Source organism: Bos indicus, chromosome 4 (genome assembly GCF_029378745.1).
Source record: "Bos indicus isolate NIAB-ARS_2022 breed Sahiwal x Tharparkar chromosome 4, NIAB-ARS_B.indTharparkar_mat_pri_1.0, whole genome shotgun sequence".
In the NCBI taxonomy this organism is placed as follows: domain Eukaryota; kingdom Metazoa; phylum Chordata; class Mammalia; order Artiodactyla; family Bovidae; genus Bos; species Bos indicus.
In genome coordinates, this window is record NC_091763.1 from 119,091,502 (window position 1) to 119,111,632 (window position 20,131).

Sequence of the window (20,131 nt, forward strand, 5' to 3'; positions counted from 1 at the left end):
CCCCTGGGATCCCCTGGAGAAGGGAAAGGCTACCCACTCCAGTATTCTGGCCTGGAGAATTCCATTCATGGGGTCACAAAGAGTCAGACACAACTGAGCAACTTTCACTTCCAAAATAGAAAACCCCAACGGAGACTCAAATGTTTTGAGCCACAAAGTTTAAGAGCTGTTAATTAGATGGAGAAGAGAAACACTGTTACGGAGCTTCTCCCCCGTTGGGCATCCCTCCGGTGACGTCTCCCGAAGAAGTGACTCGCGTGCAGCACAGACACGCCCCCCGGCTCCTGGAACTCCCACCTCCATCTGTCCAAGATGCTCTCGGATCTGGGCTCGACCGCCTCCAAAGGCCTCTCTCTCCTCAGTGTAAGCGTCAGCTCCAAGGAGACGCCTCTGTCCACGGCCCAGACTCCGGCCCCCTCCTCTCCCAGGCACCCTGCCTCTTGTCTCTCCGTCTGAGCCCCCTCGCTCACCTCCTCTTGGAAGTCCTCCCTGACCACCGCAGGCTCCCAGGGGCCCCTCTCAGAGCTGCTCGTCTCAGGCACGTGCCTAACCCAGCGTGAACCGGTCCTCCCTGTAAACTGCTTCGAAACAGAGTTCTCTTCCGCCCCTGCCGCTTTAGAAACCATGATGTCATCACTGGAAGAAGTGGATTCTGGAAAAGACTTTCTGGAAGAGGCGTACTTCTCTCGAGGCACGTGGTCTTCCCGAGGCTCCCCAAGGCGTCCCTCCCCCAGGGTGAGCTGCAGGCCAGCAGGGACCCAGACACACAGACCGTGCAGCTGCTGGCCAGGGGTGGGGACTGAGGCACACACACTCCACGCCAAAGGGGCCTCAGGAGACAGCGGTGTGGACGCTGGGCCTGCCCGGGCGGGTGAGTGCGCCGCCCTGCGTCGGGGGCTCACAGGTGGCCGTCCCCCGCGCCACGTCCCCGCACGGTCCCCTCTGACGTTTGGAAACCGCTGTGCCCTGCCTGACTCCCCTGGGTTGGGCTGTGCAGCTGCTCTTTCCGAAGCGTTCTCCCCTCGTAAACACACACTTCTGTGGCCTTCGACGGTCGGAGCCAACAGCCCTCGGCTTTCCCCTCAGTGAGCTCTGCCCTCTGTTGTGCCAGGCCCATGTTGAGTTAAGAGCTGGGCTTGGCCGCCTTTGATGGGGGGGTGCACGTCACTGTGCGTGGCACGGGGGGTCCCCGGGGGCACAGGTGCCATCGGGCCAGCAGGGGCTCAGGAGCTGACCGGGCAGCGCTGCGGGGCTCTGCCCATGGCCGCCCGCGCCAGGCCCATCCTAGAGGCCTGGTGGACAGACAGTGGGCTCTGCAGGCACAGGCCTCTGTGGAGCCCCCTCACCTTCACGGGGATGCGCGCTCCCCGGGGCCGGGCCAGCAGGAGCTGGGGAGCGGGAGGCAGACCCCGGAAGGGGAGGCGGGTTGTGGGCCTGTCGCTGGGCTTCGCGGGACCGCCTGGCTCACTCACGGGACCCCGGCCTCTGATTACCTGCCTTTTAGCATTCCCTCCCGCCCTCCTGGGTCTAAATCCCCGTTGAATCCATTTTCACACTTCCCTGCACTCTCGCAGGCTTCTCCTCCCAGCGCCCACCTTTCAGCAGAGCTTGGCATCGCCGAGAAGCCCACAGGGGGTCTCCCGGCACACCAGGCCGCACACGGGCTCCGCTGCCTGCTGAGGGGCACCCGCGGCCGGGCGAGGGGAACAGACGCGCTGGACTCAGGAGGCCCTGGACACACACACACGAGTCCACCTTCCTGCAGACGGTGGAGGACGGCGGGACTGACCTCCACGGACAGACGGGGAGCAGCGCCCCACGGACACCACGGCCACTGTCCCCACAGCCCGCCTCGATCAGCGCCCTCCCCACAACGTCCTGGACTCCCCAGGACAGTCAGGCCTCGGGTTTCTCTGGCTTTCCCCAGGAGCACACTGCTATTCTTGCAGAACGTATGTGCTCAGCTGCGGTCCAGGAAACGTGCCTGCATCTCTGGATCAGGGTCTAAAGCAGAGAGAACAGCCCTTGCAGGGCAAGAAGTCAGAGACGTTCACCTGAGCTGGGGGGGCCCGAGCCGCGCCTCCAGAGGAAGCCACACCCACCAACACCCGAGTGCCATGGTCAGCGCACACACGCTGCGGTCAGCACACACACGCCGCGGTCAGCACACACGCCACGGTCAGCACACACACGCCGCGGTCAGCACACATGCCGTGGTCAGCACACACAGCCGCTCCCTGAACAGCATATAGAGATGAGGTGCCGGGCGCCTCCGTGACCTTCTCGGACCTTCTAGAGCCCAGGGACCAGCCCGATGCGCTTCCCTTCCCGTCCCGTGGGTGAGGAGCATGGGGCCCGGGGACACGGCTGGCTGCTGCCGCCAGGAGGTGGGGCAGGGCCGTCCACGAGGTCAAACACTGGGAGGGAGCGAAAGGAGTGGAGAGAGACTGGGAAGCGCAGTGGGAAGACAAGAGGGCCAGAAGGCCAGCTGGACGGGGCGACGGGCCTGGCCCACAGTCGCCCTCATGCAGGAGAAGCCAGCTACTCGCAGGGGCAGCATGGCCCTTGCTCAAGGGTAGGGAGGGTCACTGGCCCCGTGGCCCTGGACCCCGTCCCTGCTCCACAGCGCAGGGGACACGGCGCCTCGGCGCGTACTCCTGCCCGCACATCCGCCCAAGGGTCCACACTCAGGCTCCAGCATGCCGCCCCGCCCTCCAGCGGGCTCTGTGCCCCTCCTGTGGCCCAGTGTGGGAGGTCCCCATCAGGCCAACGACCCCTTGGTCATCTGGGTGGTGCAGTGCCCAGGCCTGGGGTGGGTTTACAGCCGACGCTGTGTCTGCGAGGAGTCCCCAGCCGGCAGGGCGCGACGTCCGCCTCTCCAGTGTCTCCCTGGCTCCCCTCCCCTCGAGGAGGAAGGTGGCACAGGGGCCATCAGACCTGGGGCAGGGAACCCTGTCCAGCGAGCATCCTGCCGCCTGCGTGTCCCATGGCCAGTTCAGCTCTGCTGCCTGCCACCTGGGGCCTGGGACAAGTCATGCCCACCCCACGCCTGCTTCCTGCACGCGTATGACAGGCCCTGCCGCCTGGAGTGGCCCCGCGGCATGGACCAGGGTCAGAGCAGGCTTTCCCAGCATGTCTACGGGCACCGCTCATGGGAGCCGGAGGCTGGGGGCAGAGGCGGGGCTCTCAGAGGGTCTTCCAGGCCCCGGGCTCCTATGGCGCGCTGCTTGGGCCTCAGGGAGGTGGAAGTGGATGCCCATGCTAACAGAGAGGGGCAGGCGGACGCGAACATTCCACCCACCCTCGCCAGAATCAGAGTCAATTCAAGTGACGCACCTTCCCTCCCCACCTGCCCCAAACCGTGCCGCCTGGACCTGCCTCTCAGGTACACTCTCTGCCCTCGGCTGTCACGGGACAACACGAGACCCGGGAAAGCAGCCTGACCCGGAGGAGGCAGGTGAGCCCCCTCCGGCCCCCATGCCCTGGGCCCGCCTGGGGTAAACCCCAGATCCATGGACACATCGCCAAGAGGAGAGCTGACCACGGCATGTAACACGGGATCCCGGGGAGCCGCAGAGGCCAGGCCGCAGCGTCCTTCGCATTAGACGTCCCGATCGTTCAGTTCCCAGACACCTCACTGAGGGGTCTCCGGTGTTTAATAAGTCTGGTCCGACTGCCACTGGCTGACCGGGGCAGCAGCTGCTCCATCGGGAAGGCGGTGTGTTTTCTGGGCGTGCACAGGTGTCTCTTTGGCCATCTTTCTAGACTCCAGCCTCCCCTAGAAGACGTTCCCCGATCTCGGGGCTATTTCCGAGAGAACGCGTTGCACAGAAGCCAGGGAACGCGCATGCAGTCGCTGCTTTTGGAAACGGCACGTTTGAAAGTTTAAGATTTATGAGAAAAACACGCTACCACTTCAGGTTTCCAGAGGCACATTCAGACCCGGAGTGGAGAGGTATCGGGAAGGTCTGACTGAGCATGCAGGTCAGAGCCCGTCGGCCCTGAGCCGGGTCCCCTGACACGGAAAACACAGGCAAAAAGCAGGTCCCGCAAACAGGCCCCCTTACTCTCACCACCTAGAAAGTGAGCATGTTTTCCTGGGGTTCTCACAAGGCTGCAGGCAGGGAAGCTGAACGGACTCACAGGGGGCCCAGGCCTGCCCGGGGGTCACCAGGCTGTGCCCTCAGCAGCCTCCTGCTGCCCGGCAGCCTGCACCCCTGCCACATGACCAGAATTCAGGACGTTTCGAGGGAATTCTGCCTGCGGTGGTTGGTACTGATGGCCACTTCTGCAGAGGCAAAACCCGAAAGACTCCAGTCCTCAGGCCTGACTAGGTCATCACAGAAAGAAATGTTCTTTAATAGTATTTCAGGGCACCCTTCCAGTTTTGAAGCAGGATAGATTTTGCTTATTGGAATTTGCACACAGAATTATTTCAACATGAGAATTTAAACATAAAGCCACGCCAAGCTGCTAAAAGATTCGCAGTGGACTGAGGTGGGAAGGGCTGGTTTAGAACCTGGATCAGGTAAACCCCAGGAATTCCCTGCTTTCCACGTCGAGGGGGGAGGGTTTCTGTGTTGAGAGCCACAGCAAGTGAGAAGAGGAGAGTCACCGAGGAGGAGGCCCCTGAGCCAGGCCAGGAGCAGAGGCAGCCTGGGGCCTCCCTCCCCCTGAGCCAGGCTCTCCTCGCCCCAGCGCGGAGGTCGGGGGCCTCTGGGCTCCTGGGACCGCGGTTCATGGGCACCCCCAGCCCGACCCCGCCCTCTCCTCTGGGTCTGGCTCCAAAGGCCCCAAACACCCTGGGGCCTGTGGGCACCAGAGGCAGACCATCAGAGGAGGCCTCCTCGCCAGAGATTCTGCAGAGCTGCGCCCTGGCAAGGGGAAGGGGAGCAGCCGCTGCTCTGAGATGATCAAAGCCTGGAAACAGAGCCGCCTTCAAAGAAACTCGGGGCGGGGCGGGGGACAGGCGGGGACACCTCTGAGCATCCAGGGGCTTGTTTCTGCCCAGTCTTGCCCAATCCCCTTCCACGGAAGTAGGGCACTGACGTGACAAAACTCACTTGTGGGCTGTGACTTCGTCCCGCAGCCCCAGGGCTGCCCTCAGCGAGCACGCGTGTGTAAATACACGCTCACGCATGCACATACGTGCGCATCACGTGATGTGCCAACTGGGGGGAAATAGGAATAAAGGCAAAGACATTGGCCTTTTAGACCAAAAACACCGATTTAATCGAAGTATCTTATGCTTATCTACTTAGAGAACAAAAATAACATTTACTAAAACAATGGAGAAAGTTTAATTGCAGAATCCCATTAAAACATGACCTTTAAAGATGGATTTCAGTTCTTCTAAAAGTTAATACACCCAGTTCTTCCAAGTCCAAGCAAATTAAACTTCAATAGATTACCTGGTGAAATTGATATCTTGTTACTTGTTAAAATATGAGTCTGTTGAGAAAGATGTGATTTTTCCAATAGGAAAAGCAAATGAAAACACCACACTCTCACACATACGTAAGAGTCTTTAAAATGCTGACTCTTGTCTATAAAATAGTTCTATTTTAAGGGACAAGAGAAAAAAATGTTTAAACGTATTTGCACTGGAAGCTAATAATGCAAATTACTCGCTGTTTGGAAACAAGTTTAAAAAAAAAAAACCCGCCGAGCACTCAGGGACACTCCGCGAGCCCACAGGAACCCCGAGCCCCAAACCGTGGATTAGACGAGCAGGCAGGGGCTGGCCCAGAGGACCAGGGACGTGCAGGGACGGGTTTTAGCAGAGCAGTCCAGGTGTGCACGGAGGGCCGACCACCCGAGGGCTGCCCCGCTGGAAGAGCCTGGCGGCCGCGCCCCTACTGTCCATGGGCTCTCCGCTCGGGGAGCAGGCGGACGCCAGGTGCACCGGGCCCGCCTGCAGACCCCCAGCCTCGAGCCTCCACTGCCCGCCCCCGAGGCCGCTCTCCTGTAAAGGCTGACCTCCTCCTGCTCTGAGGTCAGTAAAGCTACGACACTGCCACCTACCACTCCCGGGCCACTCGCTCCTCCCCGAACGTGCAGAGTGCTCATCTATCTTCTCCTTCAGAAACTTCATAAAATGAATGGGACGTTCCCAGACGCCCCATGAAAGAAAGCTCCATATTAAGTCATTCCGTCTTCCTTGTAACCCCGGGATGAGGGTCGCTAACCGGACGGTACCCGTAACCTCGAGCACAGGGGAGAATTGGCAAAGTGCCGAAGTCCAGTGATTTGAAAACGAAGCACGGAAGCCAGCAAGACACCGTCTGCAAATGGCTGTTTGGGGTTCGAAATACTTAAAAAAAACTTTTTCAGGCAGATTTTTAAACTCGAAGGGGTCTCCATGGCAGTTATAGAAAACCCTAATGAAGGAGGGATCCGTGAATGGATGAGTACCCGCCCTGTTTACAGAGGCAGACTCCTCTGTGTGCAACTGCACCCCCACCAGCCCTTAACACATGACTCAGCAAATGCAGAGCCAAGAATCAGGACAGCCTCACCCCATTTGCTGAGTGTGCTCTGCTAAAAACAAGCCCAAACAAGACGACAGCCCAGTGCCAGCATGTTCTGAGCAGTGAGCAGTCCACTTCGGAGGAGCAAACCTCCACATTTCATCAAAGTAGCTCCCACAAGGGTGTTCTGTAGTAATCTCAAAACCAAGCCCACCAGAAAATCTCTACAATACTTTCATTTCCAAATTTTCCTAGACCCTATTTTTAAAGTTTTTTTCTGTGTTCTTTCCTTTTTTTTTTTTTTTTTTTATTAATCTGGATTGAAGAAAAGCACACATTTCATTTATTGTCTGGATTACAGATTCTTATTAAACAAACCAGAGCTCATTATAAAATCAATATCAACTTAGCCACCATGCCCCCAGGAGGAGCCACATAAAGGTCACTCCAAGAAATTCAAACAATTTTCCTGCTGGAAGGGCATGATTTTAATTACAGATACTATTAATTAGAGCTGTCGCTGGGACGCTTTTTTTCCTGTTAATTATCACAAACGCGGTCCTAAGTATGCATTCGCAACCTGCACTTTTGCCAGAACGAGTCACTTCTGCATGCAAGCCCAACCTTTCCATTCTATCAATATTTCATATTTGAATTTCAAAGCGTATCAAAGGATGCCATGCTTTCTAAAACCCTCCGCCCGTGTGATCTCCCGTCTCTCACACACGGAACAGAACCGGTGTGATAATTTATTTATGTCCTGGCACAGGCCTGGCCCAGCAGACCCGGCTGCCTATACTGGCCTTGCTCAATAGAATTTCTGGATAAAGTCTTACTAGTTGGTGTGACATTTTTCCCCAAGCTTCTCCTTCAAATGTGCTTTTTCTTTTGCTTTGAAGCAAAGCTAGCTCTGCTCTTGAAATGCCATCTCCCACACATCTGAAGTTGCTGTTTCTTTAATAAGAAAAGACTGCACCGACCAGGCTTCTGACCCCCTCCAGAAAACCAGAGGTTCTCTTCATTCAACACCACCACCAAGAGTTTTGAAACGGGGAAGAAGGCTGTCTTCTGGTCTCTTTTGAGCAGAGTGATTTTATAAACTCATCCCAGTGGCTTATGCGAGACAGGGTCAGGGTGTCTCTCAGACAAGCTCCCGGGGGCGGGTGGCTCTGGAAAGGGCTTGAGCAGCCTCCAACAGTGCAACTGTGATGACAGAATGGAAATATTTATAGATGTGACTGCGAAACAGGACGCACTATCTACATGACATACGCCATACCACAGTCACATGACCCGAGGAAACAACGACTCCGCTCCAATCCAATGGGAGAGAGTCTTTTACAAAATAGACGACTGAATTTTAAAGAAGATGATTGAGTAAATTACTTTCCCAGGTGGAACATACACTTAGAGTTACATTATATTTTCTGTTAAAAGCAATCAAACGCCCTGACTGGCGTATATTCCGGGCCTGCACGGCTGTTAGAACTGGAAGACTGTTTTCCTCACAGAGCACTATTACACCTGGAGTGTGCTCCAGAACCCCCAAACATTCTGTGGACTTTTCTCCTGTCCACTTTGGTCTGAAGCTGCCTCCCCTCGCTCTCATTGGTCCCCATTTGTTTCCAGGTATGTTGGGACTGTTCCTGTAGCCCCCTGCCCACACACGCTCCCCCACCATGGCTCTCCTAAAGACACCTTGGTTTGCTTTCCAGCCATCAGCCTGAGATTCCACGTCATCCAAGACACAGCAAAGGTGGCAACAGACAGGGTCAGAGGGTCTTTTCATCTAAGACCCCGAGGAAGTCAATGATGTAAGAGACATCTTCGTACATCTATACAACCAATTTATCTTGCAACTCTGGTGTTTTTTTTTTTTTTTATTACTAGTGGCCAAACTAAGAAAGATAACAGATAATACATAATTCATGTATTGTACATTCTCCACATTTCTAATTAGCAGCCTGCTTTCACAGCTAACGTGAGACCATCCCAGAACAGCCTAAGATTAACTTAGAGAAGGAAAACCGGGGTTGCAAGGCATTTACATGAATGCTAATGAGAAGTTTCAAGTCGTCATCACACAAGAACCCAAACTACGAACAACTGCCGGGCATGGGGGAGGCCTGTTCTAAGGGTGAACGGAATGGCCATGGCACCGAGAAAAGTGTCTCTTTACCTGGTAGGCGTCGGTGGCATCTGGGCCCGGGTCACCCACCAGTCCGGAGAGCTTCTCCTTCAGCCTGTAGTGAGAGTTGTGTCGCAGGCAATAGATGATGCCGGACGCCAGCAAGACCCCCACGATGACCACGATGGAGACCAGGGTGAGCACCACGAACTTGGTGGAGTCCTCCCGCGCAGCCTGGTGAGGCAGAAGCTTGATTCTGCTTCTCTGCAAACAGGAGAGGGGGCAGTGAGAGGTGAGTACCCAGCTCCTGAAGACAGTCCTTTCCAAAGACACCCACAGGGGTAAAGCTCTGGGCTGGCACCGGACCGACCCGAGGGCGTCCAGCCGTGCAGCCCCCGGCCCAGGTCCAGGGTCCTCTGGACATAGCGCACCTGGGTCAGCAGGGCTTTCACCAGGAAGGTCAGCAGCGGCATCGCTCAACTCAACGACAGGAAGTATCTGGGCCCTAACTCACTGCCTTAAGGAAAACAAAGCCTTTCTCCCTTCTCAACGGGTAAGAGGGGCATTTAGGGCCACCACCGAGGCATCTGGGGTGGAGAGACCGGTGGGGTGGGGGGGTAGAAGCCGCAGCACAGGTCAGACCAGGGGCTGAGCTGCGAAGGCAGGCGACTACTCCTGGCTACACTGCAGGGGGAGGCCAGTTCAGAAGTCCTTCTGCTCTCCTTCGGAGGCACACCCCGCCCCCCTCCGCCGTACAGACCACCGACGGCGTGGCCGGGCGGGGCGGGGGCGCTTGCACCCACACAGACCCCCACATCACGCACTGGGGCAATTTTCTTTGAAAGCAGGGGCTTTCAAGGAAAGACAGGGGCTCACGATGGTCCAGGAGTTCACTTCTCGGTGGGTGAGAGGTAAGAGAGCCCAGGTCCATCAGCTTCTCAGGCTTGATGAGGGTGGGGGGTGGGGGTCAGAACACCCTTTCGGTGCGTCTCACCGTCTCCCTGCGCCCAAAGCTGCACAGTGCTCGCTCTCATTAGCTTCATTATAAGGAATATTAGCAACAATTAAAAAACGCCAGGGGGACGATGGACCGGCTCCGGCCAGCACGCCGTCCGCAATTACCCGGGAAATGAATAGAGACGCGCCAGCCTCAGTGCGGGTCGCTACGGGATGAGCACAATTAGCAAACTCCTTTCCACCACCTAATTTCGCGTGGTAACAAAATGGATTTTTCCCCATGAATGCCTGGCCGGCCTATTCATTATCTCCCTTCTATTAGTGATTTTCTGCGCCGCGTTCGGCCTCCAGCTCCTCACTTCCTCCGGCTCCCAATGTACACAGGGCCTCTTATGTCAGGCCGGGCCGTTTTTATCTTGTAATCATAAAGGCCACCAAAGCAATTATCGCCGGTCTTGACTGGAAAAGCTGGTCATTAATTAGCCTCCTTTGCCTTCCGTGCGGCGGATTAGTTGATGCCAGGACTGGGTTAATGGAAACGCGGGCGAAATGAGAAAAGACGCCGGATTTTCTTGCCTGGATGCTCGGATCCGAGGAGGACGGCAGGTCCGCCCGCGGCGGGAGGGACGGAGGCGCGAGTACGCGGCGGTGGGGGGGCGGGGGTGCGGAACGCGAGGGGAGGGGGAGGGACCCGGGCGCGGGGAGCCAGCGTGGGGCCCCCGGCTGGGGCGGCCGGCCAGCCGGGCCCTCCGGGTGGACCGAGCGCCGGGCGGGAGATCCTCCCCGCCCCTCCAGCCCCTCCCCTCGCTCCTCCCCCGGCCCACCCTGCTGCTTCCAGAACAGTCACCCCCGAGGCCGCTGGCTGTCTCCCCCGCTCCCCCCGCCCCGCGCCCAGAAACAGACCCGGGTCGGGGGGGAGTCCCATCCGCGGTGCTGGACCCCCGGGCTGACCCGGAGGGCGCCCGACACCCCTGCGCCTCCCACCCTGCTCCCAGTTCCTCGCCCGCACGCGGTGCCCGTGGTTGGCGCCCGTCGGGCCGCGGCCGGTTAACTCGGAGGCACGCCCCTCTCCACGAGCTCCGGCCTGGGACGCTCCTCCTAGAAGCCGGCGAGGCTCGGCCGCGCGGATTCCCGCTCGGCCGCTGCGCCCCTGCCCCCGCAAGTGCCGCCCCCCTGCTCCCGGAGAGGCCCGGGTCCTCCACACCAGCTCCGAGTCTTCGCAGACCAGCCGGGACGGCAACAAAGGGGGCGCGGCTGGCCGAGGGGCGTCCCGCTGCCCCCGCCTCGGCGCTCCCGGCCATCACGGCATCCCCACCCCGCCCAGGCACAGACGACAGGCGGTCCCCGCGCCCCATCTAGGGGGTCCCGCCCGGGCCTCGGGAAGACCCCGCGCTCACGTGACTGACCGCGCCCCAGAACGGAGGCTTCCAGAAGCTTCTCGGCCCGCGACAGGGCGCGCACACGCGCGCGGTGACCAGCCTGGCTCCGAGGGGACGCGCGGCGCCTCGGTGGGTGGCCCACAGCTCAGTGCGCACCGACGGGCGGTCGCAGCGCGCTGGGGACAGAGGCCTGCACGGGGCTCCTCCCGAGCGGTGCACGCCTGGCGGCCGGACGTAAGGGGCACAAACACCGCCCGCTGGCCCTTCGGTTCCAGGCGGGAGGCCGTGAGCGCGCAGGAGCCCCCGAAGGAGGCCGGCCGCGGCCTACACGTTACCCTGGCCCAGGCCTGTGGCGGCAGGAGAGGTCCCGGCGGGGCGCGCACCCCCACCCCGGAGGCTCTTCCAGGGGAGGCCAGGCGGCCTCAGCGTCCTTGATGCCAGAACCCAACGGATGCCGTGACCAGCAGTGTGCTTGGCCTGGGGAGCGGAAAGGAGCCTGCCTGCTGCCCCCGGCGCCGCGTTTAGAATTGGCTCAGAGGTCAAAGGAGAGCGTCCAGGAGCGGGACTGCGGGTCCCTCCTCCCGGGCCCGTTGCCCAGTCCCCGCGGGGTTCCAGCTGCCTCCGGAGGGTGTAGGACTGGACCCACGCCCACGGAGCCCCCTCTTCTACGCTCCTGCCCGGCTCCCCGCTTCCCCGGGCCGGAGCTGCCCCCCAGGGAAGGGATGGCCGGGGTCGGCAGGCTGGGCGGACTGGGAGAGGTGTGGCGAGGCTGAGGATGGCGGGCGGGGCGGCTGGAGCAGGTGGGGAGAGGAAGGATCTGACGCGGCTGCAGGGATGCGGGGCTCGGAGAGGCCGGAGACCCGGTTCTGACCACTGTGGTGTGAGGCCGCAGGAGCTTAGCGGCCGGCTGGGCGGCCTGCCTGCCGCTGGCGCCGGGGCACTTCAGCCGGACCCAGACAAGTCCCGCTCCTGGCGGGCCCCTCAGTGACTCTACAGAGAGCCGCCGGGAGGGTGCGGAGGCGGGGACTGTCGACTGCAAGTCCGGTCTTAGGAATCTTGGAAGAAACAAAAATTTATATTCATGTTTTTAAAATTAAAGAGCATAAACTCCCTCTTTGTCACAGTGATTGTGTTGAAATAATTTAGGATTATTTTATCTCCTTTCTTTTTTGTAGAGTTAAAAAAATCTCAGGATCCCTGCTAACCAGGAGAGGTGAGAGAAGGACACGTGTGCTTTCGCTTAAAGGCGAGTCTGACCCTCCGTCCTTCCGGGCGTAACCGGGTCCCCGGGGCCCCCTGCGGAGCGCCTGCCACACAGGTGCTTTCCTGCCATCGCAACCTGGGGCTGAGCCCTGCAGAGAGCCCTCCACTAATTAGAGGCATCTTGTCAGTCTTGACTTGGAATTGAAAGAAAATAATGCTTAAATATTTATGACTTTGACATTTACAGTCAGGCGTCTTTTAAAAGCGGACCGCCTCCTTCTGTATAGTGGCAGCTCGCTTCCCTCCGGAAAGTTTGGAGCAGGAAGGAGGGGGGTTGGAGGAAGCAGTCCCAGCAGCCTGGGCACACAGGGAGCGTGGGGTGTCATGTACCCTAGGACGTAGGGGACACATATACAACTGGCACCCATAACTGAGTTTCAGAAGTAGGAAAAGTGTGCTTTTTAAAAATAGTTCAGGAAGAGTTAAGTCAACTTTATATCAGGTGAGATGCATCTTGAGAGTAAACTGAAGTACAGTAGTACATATTTTTCCCACTCAACCATCTCCACCTGCAGCTCCTTGAATTTATAATATAAAATATTTCAGAAGCTGTGGTTTGAAATACACGTGTGACCACAGAGTCAATCAGTGGAACTGCCCTTAGGACCCACAGACATTATCCTGACCTAGTTAGACTATTTTGATCTGTGCTTACAAGTGGAGGTGTATGGGGCTTCCTTTCTGTTATCTTCTGAGCCATTTCTGGCAAAATATCTTCAGAACGTTTTTTTTAGCAGTCCATGTGGTAATCTTAAAATAAAAGAAGAGAGGAGAAAAAAGAACACTCTATACCCAAGCTTGACTGAGAATTGAGGCAGCCACACAAATATAAAACTTTATGGTAAAAATATTTGTTGACAGGTAGAAAAATTTAATATTTTTCTAAGACTGTGCTGTGTAACCAGTTAGCAAGAGTAATTCATTACCTAAGTCATTGACTTCAGTTTTAAAACACACTTGCACCCAAAAACTTATATGGGCACTGGCATATAGCAATTTCATTGATACTAAAGTTCTTATACTGTGGATGTTACTATAATGGTAAAGATATTTTTCTCTGTAAAATTTAAAAATTAATTTTAGGGACTACTAATGAGCTGCTAAAACAAGTCTGTCTTTGGTTTCCCAGATGAATCATCTTAGAATTACTTGGGAATTTCATGCTAAATTTACTAAAATATATTTGCTAAGATACAGTAAGTATCACCTTAAAGCTGATCAAAAAATTTTAACATTTTTCAGGCCATGGGAATGACCAAACTTAAACATATAGAGGGGGTAGGTGTCTTAAAATATTTTAAAAGTATTTTTAAAAGCTGTTAACTGAACTATTTTTAATTTGGACCCTGCCACAGAATTCTAATAAATGAGAGAAGTCAGGCGGAAATAATCATGTATTAATTCTCTGCATTACAAAATCTTTTCAGAAGCTATTATCAGAGCAAGAGGCATTGCGGTCTGAATTCAGGGTGGGAGAAATCCTTTGTGCAGCTGAAGGCTATTGTTCGTCTGTGCAGATGAAATTGTACTTGCAAATCTGCCATTCAAGTAGCCAAAAAAAAAAAAAAAAAGGTCTATAAGGGCAAAAGAAAACAATCTCCAAGAAACAATTATTGTTAAATATAAACTTTAATGGAAATAAACTGGGGATACGCTGTTTTAAAATAGGCTATTTGTGAGGTGTTTTCCAGGCATAGGCAGAAAAAGAAATACATAAAAGGTGATGAACTGTCTATTTGCATCTTTAAGCACTCCTGGAAGGTCAGTTTTGGGGAGACACTCTGTTTTCCGGTGTCAGGGAAGATTTACGACATTTATGTTTAAAGTGGGAAAAACACTCCCCTGTGAACTAATTTTTAGCAGAGCTTCATAAGCACCAAATTGTCTTGAGCGGGGTGGGGGGGCGGAGTGGGGTCCGGGGAGGGGGCTCATGGACGGCAGCGCTCCGCGAAGGGGCGGGCGCGCCTCGGCCGGGCCATCGCTCAGACTCCGCGGCAGGTTTACTGCACCCGAACTCGGGCTCCGCCAATCGACTCGGAGCGCGGCCGGCGCGCACCGTCGGTCGGCGGCCTGCCTGGACCCGGGCGCGCCCCCAGGGTCGGCGGTCCACTGGCTCGCCCCTGCTTTCCAAGGAGCTTCCCTCGGCAAGGACCCAGCCCTTCTCAGCACTGAACTTTCCGCTTCGTCTCCTTCGCGGAGTCTGAGAAGCCGCCGCCTGGAATCGCCTGGAATCGCGCGAGTGAGGCCCCGGCTGCGGCGCCGCTCGGAGCGGGGTTCCCGGGGGCGCACGGCCGTTTTCGGCCCCTCCCCTTTCGACAGGCCCGGTCTTTCTCCCTCCTCCTTCCCAGTCCCTCCCCCCTTCCTATTTACGCGATCCGCACCGAGGTCAGAAAGATCAGACCGCAGTGCTGGACACAAAGGGTTCAGGGTTCCTGGGCGCCGCCGGTATTCATGGCACCGAGGGGTTCCCAGGCGGCCTCAGCTCGTTTCCCGGGGACAATGGGGGGGGGGGGCATAACCTCCCCTGCCACAAAGCGCGCGGGCCGCGGAGCACGGATCGATGCCCACCCCAGGGCCCGGGGAGGGAGGAGCCCGGCAGGCCCCCCCGCCTCGCCTCGCCACCCCTCTCGAGAGAGCCAAGCATGGGGCTCGTGGGGTGCGAGGGGGTGATAAAGAGACGGGGGTTCCGATGCTTCCTGCACACAGGCCTCCACCTTCTCACACTTCGGTTAGAGTTAAATTCAGAGAAGGTGGGTTTGCCTTGCAGCGCGCTTGACCCCAGGCGGGGAGGCTCCCCGGTGCAGGCCTGGGGCCGCTGTCTGCGCACTTCGCTCAGCCACCGGGCCGCAGGGCCGGAGCGCGCGGGGCCAGGGCCGGCCCTTGAAGCTGGGCAGCCGGGCGGAGCGCGGTGAGCACTGCGGCCCAAGCGGCGGCGGCTCCCGGCCCCTCACTCTCCGGCTGTGTGTTTGGGTGGTGGACGGGCAGAGGTGACGGAGACGACAGCCACAGCCGTCCAACGCGGAGCAGCCTCCGAGCACTGATAGCGCCAAAGGGCGGGAGTCCATCTCCGGCTCGAAAAGGCCTCTTCGGCTGAGGTTCCCACCCCTAGGTCGGGGTCTGCCCGACGGCCCCGAGCGAGGCTGCTGGAAAACCCGAAGCAAGTCTCAGCTCAGAACCACGCAGGGAGTGCTGAAGGAAGGAAATCAAGTTCCTCATTCAAACAGCTCCGCGTCAGAAGTTTCTCTGGCAAGCGCGCGCCCGCCCCGCCGGGGAGGGGGCCGAGAAGGCGCAGGTTCCTTTCGGGGGAGGGGAGGCGGCCGCGCCGAGGCGATTCTCCACCGGGCCGGGAGGTCCAGGGGCCCCTGCCCTCTCTCAGGCCCCCGCCCCCCTCCCCCGGCCCCCGCGCTCTCCTCTCCTACTCTGGACGGCTCAGAGGCGCGCTCCGGCCCCAATGAGGAGGGCGAAGAGCGCCCCCAAAATGGGCTGGGAGGAAAATGCCCCCACGCTGGTTCCTTCCACCCTGGCTGCTCATCATGTCCTTCACCTTTTCCCACCACCCTGCCTGTCTGCGCCCCGCGCCCCCCGCTCTGCTGCGGGTCGGAACTGCCCGGAGGGGCTGGCGTTGCGAAGGGAGAGTCCAAGAGGCAGTGGCCACAGCCCGGCCCGGGGGTCTCCGCCGGTGCCGTGCGGCGGGACGGCGGCCACCGCCTCTCAGTCTTCGCGCTCAGGACGAGCTGCCACCAGCCGGGTCACCAGGGGATGTCCACCCCTGACCCAATAGGAGGATGACCTCAGACGCAGACCTCCTCAGCCAAACAGAGCCTTTGGCAGGCAGCCTGCTGCGAGTCAGAGCTAGTCCCTGGACTGGGCTCTCTCCAAAGCTCGGGTCGCCCCCCCGACCCCCTCCTCCCCCGCCGCGTGCAGCCTCCATCCTTCCCCGGCTCGGGTTCCTCTCCGCGCCACCTACATGCCTGGCAGGTGCCTCCTTCAGTGGGACTCGTCCGCTCCCTCCCGCCCCCGACCCAGCCCCTGTCCTTTCTCCGATGGCCCCACCAGTGCCCACGCCCCGGCCCGGCGTCCCTGGTTACCTGCAGCGGGGCGGGCGCGGGTGCCCAAGCCGGAGGAGAAGGGGGACGTGTGCCCGGCCAAACAGCCTCGGGGTGCGGCGGCCGCGAGCAGCGGCGGCGCCATCACCACTGCCAGCCTTTTCCCGGCGCCGGAGCCACAGACAAGCGGGGCCATCCTGCTCCTGACCACAAACTTCTCGGGCAGCCGGCGGAGACAAAGGTGCCGCGCGCCGCAGCTCCCCCGGCCGCGGCGGCGGCGGAGGTACCAGCTCGGAGCCCGCGGGAGCCCGCCGCTCCGCTCTGTCGCTCAGCCGGGCTCTGTGGGCTCCGCCAGGGCCCGGGCCCGGGGCAAGGCGCTCGGGTCAGGGTACGGCGAGGGCGGGCGCCCGGTTGGGCGCGGGACGGTCCCCGCAGGGCCCCCGGCCGCGCGCGCAGCTCCATCCAGCGCGGCCGCCGCGCCCCGCTTTATATCCGGCCCGGCGCGCACCCGGCCGGCGGCGGCGCGGCTCGCGGCCCAGCCACCGGTTGCTATAGCGATGTCCCCCCCACCCCCCACATGTTGCTGACAGCAATTGGCTAAGGGGCCGCGGCTCTCCGCGCACCCTCTCCCGCCCGAGACTATGAATGGACATCGGCTTTGTCAGTCATTTGTACAGCGCGGCAGCCCGGGCCCTCGCCTTTTCTTTCTTTTCAGCCTTTCTCCCTTTCATCGGCCGAGTTGCACTTCAGACTGGGCAAGTTCAGGGTGGCACCCGGGGGAGAGGGCACTCGGCAAGAAATGTCAACCTGCGCGGCTCTACCGTGACCTCTGTTATTGGCGGGGGGGGCGGGGGGGGGGGGGAGGCGGGCGTCCAAACTCTTGGCAGGAGAAAATCTCAGGACAAATCCTTCTTCCGAAGTGGTTTGAACACTTTTGCCCTGGGGGCCTTCCACTCCCTTTCCGAATAGAAGCAGGCTCAGGACCACCTGCCAATCGGCGCGTAAATACCGCCCCCGCCCCCACCGCCGACTCCCGCCTTCGCCTGGGCGGACGCAGGAACTACCGAGAACTTTTGCCATCGTTTGGTCCAGGCTGGCCGCGGGGCCGTCTGCCCAAGACGTCGGACTGAGATGACGGGGAGACGAAGGCGTCGAGCCGCCCAGGTCGCAGGCTCGGCCTGGCCCACCGGCCTGCGGGAAGGGCAGAGCGGTCACACGGCTCAGGGAGCGAGTCAGCCAGGCCGTCGGCGCCCCAGGTCAAACAGGGGCCGGGGTGGGGGTGGTGGGGGGCGGCCAGACCCGCTGGGGCCCGCAAGCGGCCTCTCCAGGGCTCCCCAGACCCCTCTCCCACATTCTCCGCCTCTGCGCCGTGGACGCCTGGTCGCAGCCACAGGTCGGGGCCGCCCGGTGCGCGGCGCCCCCGCCGAGCAGCCGGGAGCGAGAGAAGAAACCCAACATCTGTGTGTACAATGCGCTCTCGGGCCCACAGCTGCAGGCACAGGGGGAAGAAAGGCAGGGAGGAGGGGGAGACCCTGTCACCGGCGATGACAGTCTGCGGAGGGCTCTTTCGTGCCTCCTTTTCTGGAGACCCCGGCGCCCTACTCCTCGGCCTCCTCTCCCGCCGCCTCCCCATTGTTCCCGCGCTCAGGACAGCTGGAGACGGCGGCCCGCGCCAGCAGGGCGGCCCCTCCACACCGACGCCCCTCCTGCCCGCTCCCGGCGGCCCGGCCGAAGCCCCTACGCTCCTCGCTGGCCAGCCCCCCAGCCCCTCCCCACCCCCAGGCCCCTGGCTCGCTGCCCCAAGACCAGCCGCGCGCCGAGGCCCCCTCAGGGCCACAGAAATGCCTAAACCCTCCGCCCAGTGCTCAGGACACGAGGGCCTGCGAAGGGCTCGTCTCCAGCTAAAGTGTCCCAAGGACTCCTTCCTCTGACCGAAGCAGAGAACTACCTGTGTTTGGTGCTTCCCTGATGGCTTAGACGGTAAAAAATCTGCCCGCAGTGCAGGAGATTCGGGTTCGATCCCTGGGTCGGGAAGATCCCCTGGAGAACCAGAATAGCAACCCGCTCCAGTATTCTCGCCTGGAGAGTTTTGTGGACAGAGGAGCCTGGTGGGCTACAGTCCATGGGGTCGCAAAGCGTCAGACAGGACTGAGCGACTAACACTTGAGGGGCCGCGAGTGGAGCGCTTCAGCGAACCCGGGCTCGCTAGGCCTGGGAGGGCCCGAGCTCGTGGGGGCTGGAGGTCTGCGAGCCGCTATGCCCGGCTGCCAGAAGCGCGAGCGGAAACTCGGTTCTGGGGTGGGGGGCAAAGGGGAACCAGGCTCCTCTCCAGCTGCGCACCCCAGCCCCACACAGCCGGCAGGACAGGTGGGAGCCACCCCGAACCTCGCGTCCCCGCGCGGGGGTACAGGGTGCAGACCCCCTCCCGGCCGCCCTCCGCGGGGCCCAGGTACCTCCTGGAAAGAGGAGGTGAAAGGGAGGAGGCGGGAGGGCCCCCGAGAGCCGGGGAGGCCTGCGGGAGGGGACCTGCGGCTCTCAGCCTGGCTGGGAAGCGGCCTCTCCATAGCAACCGCCTGTGCGCGCGCGCGCATGTCTGTGTGCGCGCTCGTTTGTGTGCGGAGGAGTGGGCTCGCGGGCCTCCTTGGCCCGGGTGGGGGGATCTCGAGCCCTGGGGACGGGGGACAGGGAAGTTCTCTCCGGAACAGGGGGGCCGGCCTTTTCGAAGGTGCTGGGGACTCTGGGATCTGGGCACGCGGCGGCAGGCACCGGCCGAGCAGGGGGGATGAGCCCGGGCCCCGCACTGGGCCGTAGGGGCACCGAGGCGCCCGGTCCCGGCTGTTCGGCCGCCTGCCGCGGTCACGGGGACCTGGGGCTTGGCGGGCTGAGCGCGGGCGGTGGTCCTCACCTAGACCCAACGCGGTGCGGCGCGGGGTGCGGCGGGGAGGGCGGAGGCCCCGCGGCCGCGGTAGCCGCGCCTGCCTCCCGGCCTGCGCGGGGTCCGCCGGGCGCACCTGCGGTCGGCGCGCGGGGCGGCGGGGCTCGCGTGGCCGGGAAGCGCACGGAGGGGACCCTGCCCGGGCCCCCAGCGACGCGCGAGGGGCTCGGCTGCACCCTCCCCGCCGGCGCCGCGGTACATCCCTCTGGCTTTCCTCGCGCTCCACTCGATGGCCGGGAGCCACCACCAGGTGTGAGGACCCCCTCGGGCGGGCTGGGGAGTGGCCCGGGGAGGCCCGGTCCCTTGCCTCGGTCACCAAGGTGGCGCGGCCCCCATGCGCCTCCCGGCCCTACGGCTGCGCGAGCAGGACCGCTGCCGCGTGATCTAGAGCCCCTGGGGTGGGGTGGGGGTCAGAGGGTCGGCGACCCCAGAGGGGACGTGCAGCTCAGAGCCAGATACTGTCCTGCTTTCCACAGACACCATAGGACATGTTAAATAAGTAAACAGTGCTCGATACATCCATTTTATTCTGCTAGTTCTCCCATTGTCCCAAAGGGTTTCAGTTCCGACATCAAAGCCGCACGTTCCGGGTTTCGTCTGAATTTGAAAGCCGAGTCTTTCTAGTGCTTTCAGAAAGGGTGGGAGGCGCCGTGGAGGCACAGTAGGTTTGCTCGGGGTCACTTTAGTGTAGAGTTAGAGGGGCCTTAAACTCTGAATGCGGTTTTCATAAGCAGAAAAGTCTTCTCTCACCCCACACCACATGGTATGTTCTTTGTGGGGTCCTGACTTGCCAAGTTCCCCTACCCTTTCCTCTCCGACACCCCCAACCCCACCCCAGGACACCACCCGGACTCCAACACTCCCTCTCAGAGCTTAAAGATAAACGGATTGCCTAGGGAATTCATTAAAGAAGGTATTTGTATTTTAGGTTCTGATCCTTTTCAGAAACTGAT

General features: G+C 60.1%; 1 protein-coding gene across 3 annotated transcripts in view; it reads right to left on the reverse strand.

Annotated features, from left to right (window-relative positions):
* The window catches only part of PTPRN2 (protein tyrosine phosphatase receptor type N2), a 602,297-nt gene that overhangs the window by 100,415 nt on the left and 481,751 nt on the right, over positions 1 to 20,131 (reverse strand). For all 3 annotated transcript variants that reach the window (XM_070788511.1, XM_070788512.1, XM_070788513.1), the window contains one exon: positions 8,650 to 8,862. In XM_070788511.1, the coding sequence (XP_070644612.1) occupies positions 8,650 to 8,862 (213 nt within the window). The remainder of the gene's footprint in view (positions 1 to 8,649; positions 8,863 to 20,131) is intronic.